This window comes from Tenrec ecaudatus, chromosome 8, assembly GCF_050624435.1.
Source record: "Tenrec ecaudatus isolate mTenEca1 chromosome 8, mTenEca1.hap1, whole genome shotgun sequence".
Taxonomy (NCBI): Eukaryota; Metazoa; Chordata; class Mammalia; order Afrosoricida; family Tenrecidae; genus Tenrec; species Tenrec ecaudatus.
Window position 1 is genome coordinate 123,889,336 of NC_134537.1, and position 14,319 is coordinate 123,903,654.

Genomic DNA, 14,319 nt, shown 5'->3' on the forward strand with positions numbered 1-14,319 from the left:
TATTAATTCTGGAACATTTCTAAAATTTGAGGATAAAAGCTGCTAAATAAACTCTGGTGCCCTGGATAAGCATGAGCACCACTATAAGACATGACAGTGCTGCCATTTTTTAAAAGAATCATTTTATTAGGAGCTCATACAACTCTTATCACAATCCATACATTGTATAAAGCACATTTGTACATTCGTTACCCTCATCATTCTCAAAACATTTGCTCTCCACATAAGCCCCTAGCATCAGCTCCTCATTTTTCCCCCTCTATCCCTGGTCTCCCCTCCCTCATGAACCGTTGATAATTTATAAATTACTATTTTGTCATATCTTACACTGTCGGACATCTCCCTTCACCCATTTTTCTGTTTCCCGTCCCCCAGGGAGGAGGTTATATGTAGATCCTTTTAATTGGTTTCCCCCTTTCCAACCCACCTTCCCTCCACCCTACCAGTATCACCACTCTTACCACTGGTCCTGAAGGGATCATCCGCCCTGGATTACCTGTGTTTCCAGTTCCTATCTGTACTAGTGTACATCCTCTGGTCTCGCCAGATTCGTAAGGTAGAATTGGGATCATGATAGTGGGGGGTCTGTAGGGCGGGGAAGTATTTAAGAAATAGAGGAAAGTTGTATATTTCATCTTTGCTACAATGCACCCTGATTGGCTCATCTCCTCCCCGAGACCCTTCCATAAGGGGATGTCTTGTTGCCTTACAGATGAACTTGGGGTCCCCATTCTGCACTCCCCCTCATTAACAATGATAGGACTTTTTGTTCTTTGATACCTGATACCTCATCCCTTCGACACCTCGTGATCACACAGGTTGGCGTGCTTCTTCCATGTGGGCTTTGTTGCTTCTGAGCTTGATGGCTGATTGTTTACCTTCAAGTCTTTAGGACCCTAGATGCTATATTTTTGATAGCCGGGCACCATCCGCTTTCTTCACCACATTTGTTTATGCACCTACTTTGTCTTCAGCGATCCTGTCGGGAAGGTGAGCATCATGGAATGTCAGTTCAGTAGAACAAAGTATTCTTGCATTGAGGGAGTACTTGAGTGGAGGCCCAACCTTCATCTGCTACCTTAATACTAAACCTAAAAATATATGCACATAAATCTATTTCCCCATCTTCATATATAAATATATTTACATATGTACATGCCTTTATTTGGATCTCTATTAATGCCCTTTGCCTCCTAGCTCTTTCCTCTATTTCCTTGCTCAGCCTTTTGGGTTTCAGTAATTCCTCTCAGTTACATTACCCTTGATCACACCCTACCAGGCCTCCTACACCCTCCTCACCACCGATTTGGATCACTTGTTGTTCCCTTGTCCCTGGGTTTGTTAACACCACTTCCTTTCCCCCCACCTCCCCATCTCCCATGTCCCCTGACAGGAACTATCGGTCCTGTTGTTTTTCCTCCAGATTCTTCATCCAGCCTATCTTATTTAGACGGACCTGCGGAGATAATAACATGCACAAAAACAAGACAGAGCAAAACCAAGCAACAAAATAAAACAAAACAACAAAAAGCAATGAGAAAACAAAACAAAAGAATACAACACAACAACAACAACAGCAACAAAGCTTGTAGTTAGTTCAAGGACTGTTTATCGGCCTTTAGGAGTGTTTTCTGGTCAAGTCTTACAGGGTGCCAAGCCCTGGCCCCAAAGTCTAATTTTGATATTCCCTGGGGACTTTGTTGCTCTGTTCCCCTTGCTGCCCTGTTCCATGCCCTTAGTGTTTTGCCTCGATGTGGTGGGATCAGATCGGGCGGAATTCCCACACTGTGTCTCCAGTGTTGTACCCTGTAGGGCTATGGGTCAGTGAGGGATGTCCTGTCTCATAGTGGGACCGGCCATATGGTCTTCTCTGTGGATTAGCTGCTCCCAGAGGGAATGTCGTCCTCAGGGCTTGGTGGGCCAGGATATGCGCCACTCTCTTCCTCCCCCTTCATTTGCTCCCATGTGCTCTGATCAGACACGTCCCTCTTCCTGAGCTACAGCTTCAGTGCTGTCCTCTGAAATAAATTCTTCTGTGGGGAGGGGCAGCTGTCCATGTAGTTGGGATTGGCACCGGCCCCTCAGACCTCTCACCTGGTTCCCTACTGCATACTGGCATGTTGCATGCACATCGTGGAAGTGCTACCATTTCTTGGTTCTGTTTAGCAGCTCTGTCCTGTGCTGGTCACTCTTGAGATCATGTTTTTAACACTCAAGTCCTAAGTCCCCACAATTGTGACAGTTGCCACAAGCACACCGCACTCTTGTTCTCTATGACGAGGGCTTCAGAAAGCTGGGTGGGAAAATAGTGAGGGTTTTTTGGGTGGTGTTTTTTTCCCTGAACTTTTTGAAGTCTTCTTATAGCTGGTTTATCTCTGCACCTACTGAGAATGGATGGCATGGTCACGGGTAGGAACCCACTCCAATTTTGTGTTCCCTTCGTGAACGTGGCTAGGTTCTGAATGCGCCGTCGGGAATCTAAGAGGTTACTCTCACTGAGGGCCACCTCTTTCCAGATGTTTAACACACGTTTCCTCCCCTCTCTCCCCCCGAAGTCGAGTCTGGGGGGGAAGGTCAGGTTGATGATCACGGGAGCTGCGCCTGTGTCCGCCACCGTGCTGACGTTTCTAAGAGCAGCGCTTGGCTGTCAGGTGAGGTGGGATTTCCTGTCCAAATTTATACTGCCGAGCCATTGTCTTCATCAAATGTTGTCTTTTTTTATTCTCTGTGTTTGTCTGGAAGGCCGTGTTAGTCCTAGAGAGCTTGGAGAAATGAATGCATATATCCTGCCCTAGGCAAGAGATTAGACCCACCGTGGGTGCCCTTTTCTCCAGGGTAAGGTGCACAACTTGCATTTAGAGGTCGGGCAGGAAAGCATAAGAAGGGATCACAAGTGAGTCACACGTCAACCTGGAACCCACACAGAGCATCTTCCAAAGGGGTCAGGAGACAGCAGGGGCTTGTGACAAGGAGAGCAGGTGGGGAACAGAGCCCGGGGCCGACCAAGCTGGTGCATTCCTGGTTCGCAGCATGACCTGGAGCTTGGATGCTCTCAATGGCTGTCTGCAGGCAGTTACGCAGAACGCGAACATGGACCACCGCTGGTGTCCGGCATGAGCGTGAAGGTGTTTGGGTGCCAATAGGAAATAAGGAATTGGCAATGAAAGAATCTACTGAACAGAAAACTTGAAGAGATTGCACCCCAGCCAGATGTTACTTAGGAGCTAGAAGAACTTAATTACTTTAACACTTCCAGTAAAGCGTGACTGTCCCCTGTTAACCGTGTGCCATCTCTTGGGGGCCCAGTTTTATGAAGGCTACGGACAGACAGAGTGCACTGCCGGCTGCTGCCTGAGTATGCCTGGAGACTGGACGGCAGGTAGGATTGGCCGAAGATTGCTCATGGGAACCGGGTGGTTGGGATCTCATTTATCATTCATAGACTTACTAACCCACTTCACTAACTAGTGCCACTTTAGCTCGGAGTTTTAGGCCGCGGGGCAACAAGCTCAGAAGCCAGGGCAATGGCGGTGTCTAGCAGCAGGGTGGCAGGAGCGATTTGCTAGTTTGACCAGTTTAAGAATATTTGACCCAACAGATCTTCCTAGTAATTGATTAGGCAAATTACAGCTAGCAGGCCTGGTTATTTGTATTTAGTTAATTATTTGTAATTATTAAAGTATGTATGCTTCCACACAAATAGTGACCCAATACACATCGTGTCTTGGTGGCCTATGCTAAGCGTTGGAAGTACAGCCCTTTTTTATTTCATTTCATTTCACTTCATTTCATTTTTTCCCCAAAAGAGAAAAAGGGGAAGGCAAACACAAAAGTAATTCATTGAGCACCTGTCGTAGAAAAGGCTCTCGGCTCGGTGTTAAGATGTGCAGTGTGAGTTTGATCCCAGTTATCCCCTGGTGAGATGTGAGTCACCTGCAAACTGTGCTTCAGATAGCATGCTGATCATTTATAAGAACTTACTTGGCTTATACTTTGGAGCCAGGATGCCAACCCAGGCCTGCCTGTAAATCTCTGCACTTTCCTCTGCTCCGCACTGAGAATACACTTTATACTATGATAAAGACGCCTCTCTGGTTTATTTGCTCTCTTTTAAGCATTACCACTCTTTGCGAGTGGTTTCTAAGATGCCACAGATAGAGGGAGGAGGCCTGACGGCGCAGTGGTTATGTGTTGGGCGGCTAGCCACAAGGCCAGCAGTTTGAAACCACCAGTCTCTCCGAGGGAGAAAGAGGAGGCTTTCAACTTCTGTAAAGAGAGTCTCAGAAACCCGTGGGGCCGTTCAACTCGGCCCTCTGGGGTTGCTATGAGCCAGAATCAACTTGATGGCAGGGGAAAAGGTAGCCTAGATAAATGTGTGATTCTCCTAGCCTTGATGCTAACATTTGGCGAATCTTCGCCGTGGTGTTGGATTAATTTTTAATCTCAGGTTCCTGAACATGTAGAGAATGTGGAGTAGTGGTCTCAGTCGTCTCGAAGGATGAAAGCACTGGAAGGGGCATTGTGAAGCTCTCAGCGCTGCACTCTAGCCACCCTGCAGGCAGAGTAGAACTCCTCATCAGGCTTCTTCCCAAAGCAGACGGCTGCCACACCGTCTGTTTGCCGAGTGAGTCACTGGTGGGTTTGAATCACCAGCCTCTGGGGAGCAGGCAGGAGCTCACCCACTGTGCCGCCGCCAGGTCCCCTTGTCTTGAGACACATCTAACTTCAGGTCACTTTGTTGGTGTAACAGCCAACCCAGTCTTCAAACCGTTTGATAAGAGAGTGAGTAAGCTTTATTTTATCTCCGTAAACTGGAGGGTAAAACATGTTTATCCACGCTGATCCAACAATACAAGGCCATCTTGATCAGAGGGCTTGCTGTGTCTGTCTGGGTGGACTAGAGAAACAAATTGATAGACACGTATATGTGTAAGAGAGAGCTTTCTATCAAAGAGTAATTATAGATTAAGAAAACATCACAGCCCAGTCCAGTTCAAGTCCATAAATCCGATATTAGCCCATGTGTCCAATACCAGTCTGTGAATTCCTCTTCACATGCACATAACACATGCGATGATGCCAAATGCAGGAAAATCACAAGCCAGTGGCTGGAAAGTCTTGTGGATCCAGGGGCTGGTGGAAGCGTCTCAGCTCTGGGAGGGGTCTCCACATGGCTCCTCCAACTTCAGGGTTCTGACTCCATCAGTGTAGCTCCATGTAACTTGTCAAGTGGAAATCTAGCAGAGAGTGTGGGTCTGGCCTCCAGTGAGCTATTTATCTCTAGCTCCTCCAAATGAGGTCATCAAGCTGCTACCTGATTGACAGGCTAAACTCCACCCCTTCACTCGAAATTATCTCAAAGTCAACCCCAGATTATTTAACTGCCTCACTTGCCAATGCTGCCTATGTTGTTCCGTCTTGTGGAGCACCGGGACAACAGTAAGTCTGTGTAAGGGAGGGGTGGGTGGTTAAAAGGAATGATAATTAGTAGCCAGGGGGCATCACATTATTGAAGCCAGGTCAGTGTTTTCCACAAGAGGACTCACGGCCACCTTCAAAGTTCACACCTAGATTACTTATGCTTTGAAAAATAATTCAGAGCAACAAACTTAGACCGCCGAGAGCTCTGGTGTCACAGTGGGTTATGGGTCGGAGTGCTAACTTCAAGGTCAGCAGTTTGAACCCACCAGCTGTTCCTCAGGAGAAAGATGCAGAAACCCATGGGGAGAGTTCTGGTTCACCCTGTGGGGTCAGTCTGAGCTAGAACAGACTCCACGGCAGTGAGTTTGGTTTGAATGAGGCACATTTAGGCAGTGTCCTAAGCAGCCTTGTAACATTTCAGTCTCTGTTGTAGGGATAAACTCTGAGTCATGTTATGAGAGGAAGAACAGCTATAATTGCATAGGCCAGGTGTTCACATCGCCTCTCTTTTATTGCAAAGAGGCTTGTTTGTCATACATACAACGTGAAGACTGCCCAAGGACATTCCGAGTGTTCATTCTTTTATTTACTGTGCAGGCCATGTCGGCGCCCCAATGCCTTGCAATCATGTAAAACTTGTGGATGTGGAAGAAATGAATTACATGGCTTCCAAGGGTGAGGGTGAGGTGAGTGGATTCCCATCAGTCGAGAGCTCACTCTTCATGCCCTCTCTGCTAAGAGCCAGCCACTAGGGATGTAGGGCCCTCGCCCAGCACAGGGTCCTCTAAAGCTCCTGTGCTTGGCGTGATGGGTGATCTGGGGTCCAACAGGTACCTCTCTATGAAGGTAGTTGGAAGTGTAACACTTGGGTGGGGGTGGCTAGGGGATGTGGACGCCTGCCTTCTGCCTGACGTGGTAGAGACATGGGTCCCAGACCGGGCTAAGAGAGGCTCCTATGACCCAAGCCGTCAGGGCCCTACTCCATCTGCTAATTGCCCTAGTAAGCTACTGGCTGCTAATGGTAACTAATTACTTCAAAGTGATTAGAGCTCTGAGCCGGGACTTCAGCAAGCATCAGCCCTCTAGTTTGACTGCCATGGGAGCGACCAAGAATGGGAAAACGGGGGTTTGGGGGTGGGAGTGGGGTGCCTCTCTGGTCCTAGTGGGCTCTGATGGTTCCCTCTGGATTATGGAATTTAGGGTTTCTGGCTACAGGTTGGGTTGCATACATGCACAGCTTTTTTATTTTAAAAAATCCCCAATAATTGCCATTAACCTATCATTTGTTGGTTGTTGTTGTGTTTTCCTTCAGGTGTGTGTGAAAGGGCCAAATGTATTCCAGGGCTATATGAAGGACCCAGCAAAAACAGCAGAAGTGTTAGATAAAGACGGCTGGTTGCACACAGGGGACATTGGGAAATGGTTGCCGGTGAGTTGCCACCTCCCTGTTCACAGATGGTTTTGTTCTGACACAGGGGAGCATGTGTCCCCATTGCTGTCTGGCTGTCACGCGGCACCCTCGCCTTCTCCATTCCTTCCTCCTTGCTGAGCGGCTGGACTCTCCGCATACTTGTGTGGGACTTTCCCTTGAACCATGGCCTAGGTGTTTTGCTTGGATGCTTGCTGTTGCTGCTTGCTGGCTGTCACTGCCTCTCTGAAGTCAAAGGAGGTCATGACTTAGTACAGGGTACATGCTGTGCATTGACCTTGCTGCATGGGGGAAACAAAGGCCCTTGGAAACGGTGGCAGTCTTCCTGGAATGTTGTGAATAGCAAGGCTTGGTGAATAAAGGTGTTTCTTAGGTTTGTCATCTTGTTAAAAATAGAGCATTCCATCAGATCTTCTGTTTTGTCACTGCCCCTCTACTCCACCAAGCATGGTGTCCTTCTCCAGGGACTGGTCCCTCCTGAGAACAGGTGCAAAGTGCGTGAGACAAGGTCTCATCATCCTCGCGTCCAAGGAGTACTTGAAGGCACTTCCTACGAAAGACATTTGTTCCTTCTTGTGGCGGTCAGCGGTACTGTCAGTCTTCTTCACCCGAGCTGCAACTCAGAGGCCTCGCTTCCGCTTGGGGCTTCCTTACTCAGTGTCCATATGGAGCAATTGACAGTACCATGGCTTGGGTCAGGCACACCCTGGCCAAGGTGACATCTTTGCTGTTTAACCCTTTAAAGAGGAGAAATCTTTTGCAGAAGATTTGCCCCATTGCAATACATCACTTGCTGTCTTGACAGACAGTTGCTAGCACGGGTAAAATGAAGCCCTTGGAAATTCCGCATTCTCTCCACTTACCGTGTGGTTTACTGATCCAGTTGGGAGGATTTTTGTTTCATGTATGTAGAGGCGTAATCCGTACTGGAGAGTGTCGTCTTTGGTGCTCATCAATAAGTGCTTCAAGCCCTCTGTACTTTCAGCAGGCTGGGCCGTGTCCTTTGCATATCACAGGGTGTTAATGGATCTTCCAGCCATCCTGACACCGCTTTCTTCCCATCGTCTAGTTTCTCGGCTGATTTGCTCAGCACACGGATGGAACAAGGGAAAGGATGTGACCTCTAATGCACACTTTTCCTTACCGTGAACCATGCAATATTCCTTTGTTCTGTTCAAACAAGCACTGCTCTTTCTGTGGTCTGTGTTTAATTGCAGGTTCTAAAATGGCTAATTTTATGTTATGTAATGGCTAATGTTATAGATTTAAATGGGACCTGATACTCTTGAATTTCCATTGGTAAAAAATGCCCCCTGAAATCAATTCAGATGTGATGCAGAGCCATTGCTTAGGAATAAACTCAGTCCCTCTTTTCAGGGTTAAGAGGAATTACTTGCCAGCATTAGCTCTGACTCTAGCAAACACGCCCTATAACTTTGTCGACCTCGGTTTGCTTCCTTTTATGATGAAGAAGTATGGAGCGAGGGAGCGAGAATCCTTGCAGCAGATGCCTTTGGATGGCACGACATTGCTTCAGGGTAGCGATACGTAGAGCTACCAGGTGTGAGGCTGGCTACCGTTCCAACAGGAGACGTGTGGTCGATTAGTTCCAGGACGCTAACCTTCCAGCAGTTAGGTAGTGTGGTATTTTGTGCAGAGGCTCACCTTACCTACATGGCCAGTAACACCCTCCCCACCTCCTGTAAAACAGTGATAGAAGACACTGAAACCCTGCCTGTGTCTCGTGACCGGTTATGGAGCCTTTGCTCTGTGCAGCGAACCGACAGGGCAACAGGCGGCAGGTCCCTGCTGTCAAGGAGCTACACTCATTTGGAGAGCCAGCGAGGCGCGTACCTAGCTCAGCTATGAGAAGAACGGGGAAGCAGGCTAACACAAAAGGAGCAAGTATAGCACCGCTGCTGGCTGGCGAGGGGGATGGAGCCTGGGCTCCGGCGTCCCCTGTCTGTCTCCGTGCTCAGCTGAAGGGTCTTGGGCAAGTTACTCCCTCTCTCTCAGACTCTGTTTTGCTTTCCGTAAAATGGGATGATGTGACGCTGAAACAAATAGTACACGTAAAACCCTCTGCTGCCAATGCCTGATGTTGGGTGGACGCTTTCCCGGGACCTACCCACAGCCCCCTCCCTTCTCCAAAACAGAATGGCACCTTGAAGATCATTGACAGGAAAAAACACATATTTAAACTGGCACAAGGAGAATACATCGCACCTGAAAAAATTGAAAACATCTACATGCGAAGTGAACCTGTTGCTCAGGTGTTTGTCCATGGAGAGAGCTTGCAGGTATGTGCTAGGTTTAAAGTCTGCTGTGCAGGGTGGCTGCAGTGGGCCTCTCAGGGGTTTTAGGTGAGAGAGGAAGTGGGGGATTAGGATGACTTCACTGCCATGTCTCATATGCTGGGATGGCCTTCATCCACTCCTGGTTTTTGCTCCGTGGCATTTATTTCTTACCCAGTGTGTTAGGGTTCTCTAGAGAGACAAAACCAGATTGCTAATAATTTTTATAAATACATATATATGTTTATAAAGATAGATAGATTATATAACACAAGAAATGAACTGTTAAATTTTATACAGATAGATATATAATACAAGAAGTGAACAGTTAAATTATAAAGCAGTACAAATGGCTCAGTGCAACTCACTCCCGTGAGAGAGTTGTGAGACACTGGCAGTCCTTCAAGTCTTGAGAGCCGCCAGGTAGTAGAGAGATCCAGGCTATCCCGGCACAGGCAGCAAACAGCAAGGGAGGTCACCACCTGTCAGCCAAGTCACCAACAGCCAGTCCCTAGCTCAAGAGATGTAAATACCAATTGTATAGTGAAGGAGGTCTTAAAAGGACCTCAAATTACAGCGGCACAGTCCGCAGGTTAGGTGTCCCACAGGGAGTGTAGCTTGCAAATGGAGGCACAGAACAATCAAGGAAGCTGCACACTGGTCCAATGATCAAAGAGCGAGAGACAAGAAAGGTGAGCCATTTATCTCTCCGCCCTTCAATTAATCCCAAATGTGTTTATCAGCCAGGCTGGCACAATAAACTAACTACCTCACCCAGAAAACATTTTTCTCTTTAGCTTCTATCATTTTATTTTACCGAGAGTGGTCTAGTGTACCAAGGAAAAGGTGTGTGAAGAGGAAGGGGTGATGTCTTTTGAAACTTTATTAAGATGGAAAATCCTGAGGTTATTAAGAATCTTTGCGTATTAAAGCAAGCTTATTTCAAAACTGTCTCCCACAGTATTATTGTTTTAAAAACGGTTGTGTTGACAGATAACTCACATTCTAAATGATGTTTTATCTCAGGGTAGTTGTGAACCAAAGCATGCCCAGGGTCACCCCTAGAGCTGTTGCAGAAAAATGCAGATTTGCCAGGGTGCCGAGCTGAGGGTTGTAAGGAAGAGAAGGTGGCCTGGTTCCCAGACATTTAGCCTATTTTTCAAATCTTGATACTTTCAATGATTTTATAATTATGTTTTCTTGTTTTATGCAAGACAGCATCTACTTCTTTCCTTTGACCCAGAATCTTACGGTCCTTTTGCTTTTTATCTTGTTTTATTGTTATGTTGCAAAAAATAAAGTATTGAAGATTTCTTCCCCAAGTTAATTTGTACATATTTTTCTAGCATTTTTTTTAAACAAGCAGTGCTTAGATGTGTATCACCTTGCCTGGTCACTTGGACCTGTTATAGAAAAGTGCACGTACAAGTACATGAAGAGCGATTTTGTTAAGTTGGCAATTTGCGGTGTTTCTTCTCAAGCATTTACGGTAGGATGCCCAATGCCATTCATCATTTGGAGCCAGGCATTTCTCACCTGGCTAAGTATGTTCTGGAGGCTCAGGCTTTCATCAGGTTGCCCCTGGAGGCTTGTCATCCCAGAATCATGAAAGAAGCACTATTCTAAAGTATTTGAATCCACCCATGTAATAATGCCCATGTCCCTCCATATTCAAGTCATTTCTCATAGCAATTGTGGTACCAGATGTTGAAACCTTAGTCCAGTGGGCCCAGAAGAAAGGGTTTGAAGGATCCTTTGAAGAACTGTGCAGAAATAAGGTATGGCTCTGAAGTGGGCGTTCTATCTCCTTTATCTAGCCTTTGTGTTGCATGTACCTGTGGGTATCCAGGTATCACCAACAGAGGACATCTTTTGTTTTTCTACCTGATTAGGAAGTCAAAAAGGCTATCCTAGATGACATGGTGAGGCTTGGGAAGGATTCCGGTCTGAAACCATTTGAACAGGTAAGATTGTCATCAAAATCCACTCATTTATTGACTTACATTTTAAAATTTTTAACAAATAAATTATACTACAGAAAGAGATGATCTAAAGAAATCCATGCAGAATCACTGGGGGACTGTTGGGCAGGGGAGAGAGTTTTTAGGGTATGAGTTTTCTCTCATTTTTATTTTTTGGTGGTCAAGATACAATCCTGAATTGAGTGCCAAGAATAGAATACCTGCCTTTGTGGAGTGTGCTTACCTGCAGCCTGGCCTGGGTGAGAGATGGATTGGCGCCCTCACAGGGGTCTTTATACCTTTCGGTGGTTTATGTGCTTTCTCAGGAGGACTGGTGGTGTGTCACTTACGTAATCAGCTGCTCATCAGATCTGCGATTCAAACCCCCCAGCAGCTTCACTGGAGAAGATAGCTGGCGCTCGCCTCCTGTATAGCCGAGGAGCTAGAGTGTCCTGCTCTGCCCTACAGGAGCTCTGGTGTTGTAGTTATGGGTTGGGTTGTGATCCGCATGGTCGCAGCTGGAAGCCACCAGCATCTCCGCAAGAGATAGAGTGGGCTTTCTACTCTCTAAACAGCCACAGCCTCTGATGCCGATGGGGGGCGCCACTACGAGTCAGCACTGACTGGAGGACAGTGAGTTTCCTCGGTCCTGTACAGGAGCCTTGGTGGCATAGTGATTACTTGTTGGGCTGCTAACCACAGAGTCCGCAGTTCGAAACCACCAGCCACTCCTCAGGAGAAAGGCAAGGCTCTCTCCTTCCGTATAGAGTCACAGTTTCGGGAACCCACGGGAGCAGTTCTCCCCTATTCCATAGGGTGCCCTAGCGGTGGAATGGCTGGCAGTGAGACTCTGGCCTGCAGGGTGCTCTTGAGGCAGAATGGACTTGCTGCCCACAGCAGTAGCTGTGCCTTCAAGACTCCAGTGGCAGCTTTCCTCCTGTAATAGCCCTGTCTCGTTGCAGGTCAAGGGCATTGTCCTACACTTGGAAATGTTTTCTGTTGACAATGGCCTCCTGACTCCAACAATGAAGGCTAAAAGACCAGAGCTACGGAATTACTTCCGGCCCCAGATAGAGGAACTCTATTCGACCATCAAGGTCTAATGTGAAGAAGGAGCCTGGGAAACAGAAATAAACAAAACCACACACCTCTACAGTCAGTTCTCGTGATGCCCTTTGGTTGGTAGTTTGGACTGCAGCACGCACAGGGAAGGAAACCTTCATGCCTGACGTAGCCCCTCGGGGTGCTTGTCACAGAACTGTCGGAGGAAATGGAGCACTGCCTTACCGTCACCTCGTGTTGCAGACCATGTCTATAGTGATAAACAATTCCCAAAACGAGCCTTAAAAATTGTAAAGGGGGAACTATAAACGTGCTAAGTTATTTGAGACTTCCTTGAGTTTAAAAAGTAGGTGTTAAAACTTCTGTTTCTCTGTTTTTCTAACCACGGGGGGTTAGGACTTTGCTATTTCCGAGATGTCTGCTACTTGATACAGATTCTGCAGCCGTCTGCTGTGCTGAAGAGTACAGCACGCTGGAGCACAACTGCCCTTGGAAAACACAGGCAATTGTCCAGGCTGGAGAAAGTCAAAGTGGACCAGAGATTTCCTTCCTTCCAGTCACGCTCCCCATCTTTCCCCATCTCACACAGCCCTTCTGATTAAAGGTGGTGAAGCTCACACCCCTCCCTGCGGCCCCTCTCAGTCAGAAGGACAGAGCCAAATGCTGTGTCTCCGATGGACGCTCACCGGGGCGAATGGATGTCGCCCATGCTGCACAGAGTCTCCCAGACTCTGCTCTCCGGACCTGGCTCTCTCTCCATGTCCCTCCCCCCAGGGGGTATTGAAAATCTGCCTTAGACTCCACCGTGAAGACCGAGGTGAGGGCCTGGATCAACTATGTCCACCTGATCTTCACTGTACCAGTCACTCTGTCTGTAATGGCCAACAGGTGTGTCATGTGGTTTTCATATTAAAAAGAGACGACTGTGTGTGCTGTGCTTAACTCGCTTTTGTTCTCCCCACCCCCACCCCCATCCCCACCCCCCACCACAATAAACTCTCAGGCAAAGTCTGTCTTTGGCAAAATATTACGGGAGGAGATTGTCTCCGGTCCTTGTTGAAATGGGCAGCGATAAGCAAATGGTCTTCTATCACAGTGCTACCTGATTTCTATGAAATGTATCTGAAAAGCCAAAATTCTAGAATGTAGATAGCTGGAGGAAAAAAAATCATTTCCTGGGTTTAACTTCTCAAGGGAATTTTTTTTAAAGGTCATTTGGGTAAATTAGCAGTTTTTCATTTTACTGCAAGCCTTTGCCACATTTGACTGAATGAAGTTATTTATACATTGGAAGCAGTTGTTTTTGGGGTATGTGGGGATCTGTGTGTTAATCAAGCACAACAGGGTTTGCATAAAGAACTGTCATTGTAATAACACTATTTGGTAGCCTGCCTTCATCTGTGTATTCTGAATTGCACAAAAAGTCAATAATTTGTCACCTTGGGGTTTTGGATGTTTGCTTTAAGTGTTGGCTCTTTCTATGTTTTATAAACCAAAACAGAATTTCCAAAAACAATGAAGGAAACCAAAATAAATATTTCTGCATTTCAAGTGAGTGAAGCATCTCTTTTAAGGTCCTGGCTCAGGTGGGGGTAAGCAGCCTGTGAGGGCACGTGGGTCCTGGCAAAGAGCAAGGAGGACATTCAGCCCAGCTGCCTCCCAGCAGTTTCCTCCTGTGCCCAGGCCGCCCGCCGCTCAGGCAGCGTTGGCTACTCCGGCCCTGCCCAGCCCTGGGCAAGGGTGTCAGTGGGATGAACCCACAAGATCTGTTCCCAAGATGCTGTGGGTCATTCAGAACCGGTGCTTTGTTTACTTCACATGGGTGTGTAAAAAGGAGCCCTGGCGGGGCTGTTCAGGTAAGCACTGGGCTGCTGACAGCAAGGTCAGCGGTACGAATCCACCAGCTGCTCCACAGCTTGAAGATGAGGCTATCTGACCCTGTAGAGATTTACAGCCCCTGAAAAGCCCCATGGGGGGATACCGTGAGTTGAAACCAGCTTGATGGCATTGGGTTGGAGTTGATGCGAGGAAAGAGTCAAAGGCTTTTTTCAGAGATGCATTGCCATCTTCACAACTGTGTGTGAAGAGGCTGGCACAGAATGTCGGCTTGGTTTAATGGTTTCACAGTAGGGCAAGTTTATATAGCATTAAA

The 14,319-nt window shown here is 47.3% G+C and overlaps 1 protein-coding gene across 2 annotated transcripts in view; it reads left to right on the top strand.

Moving 5' to 3' along the window:
• The window catches only part of ACSL1 (acyl-CoA synthetase long chain family member 1), a 78,480-nt gene extending 64,762 nt beyond the window's left edge, over positions 1–13,718 (top strand). For both annotated transcript variants that reach the window (XM_075556824.1, XM_075556825.1), the window contains 8 exons: positions 2,556–2,651; positions 3,307–3,379; positions 6,019–6,107; positions 6,734–6,850; positions 9,007–9,150; positions 10,821–10,922; positions 11,037–11,108; positions 12,068–13,718. In XM_075556824.1, the coding sequence (XP_075412939.1) occupies positions 2,556–2,651; positions 3,307–3,379; positions 6,019–6,107; positions 6,734–6,850; positions 9,007–9,150; positions 10,821–10,922; positions 11,037–11,108; positions 12,068–12,208 (834 nt within the window). In that variant the 3' untranslated portion in view covers positions 12,209–13,718. The remainder of the gene's footprint in view (positions 1–2,555; positions 2,652–3,306; positions 3,380–6,018; positions 6,108–6,733; positions 6,851–9,006; positions 9,151–10,820; positions 10,923–11,036; positions 11,109–12,067) is intronic.
• Positions 13,719–14,319: the final 601 nt, after the last annotated feature.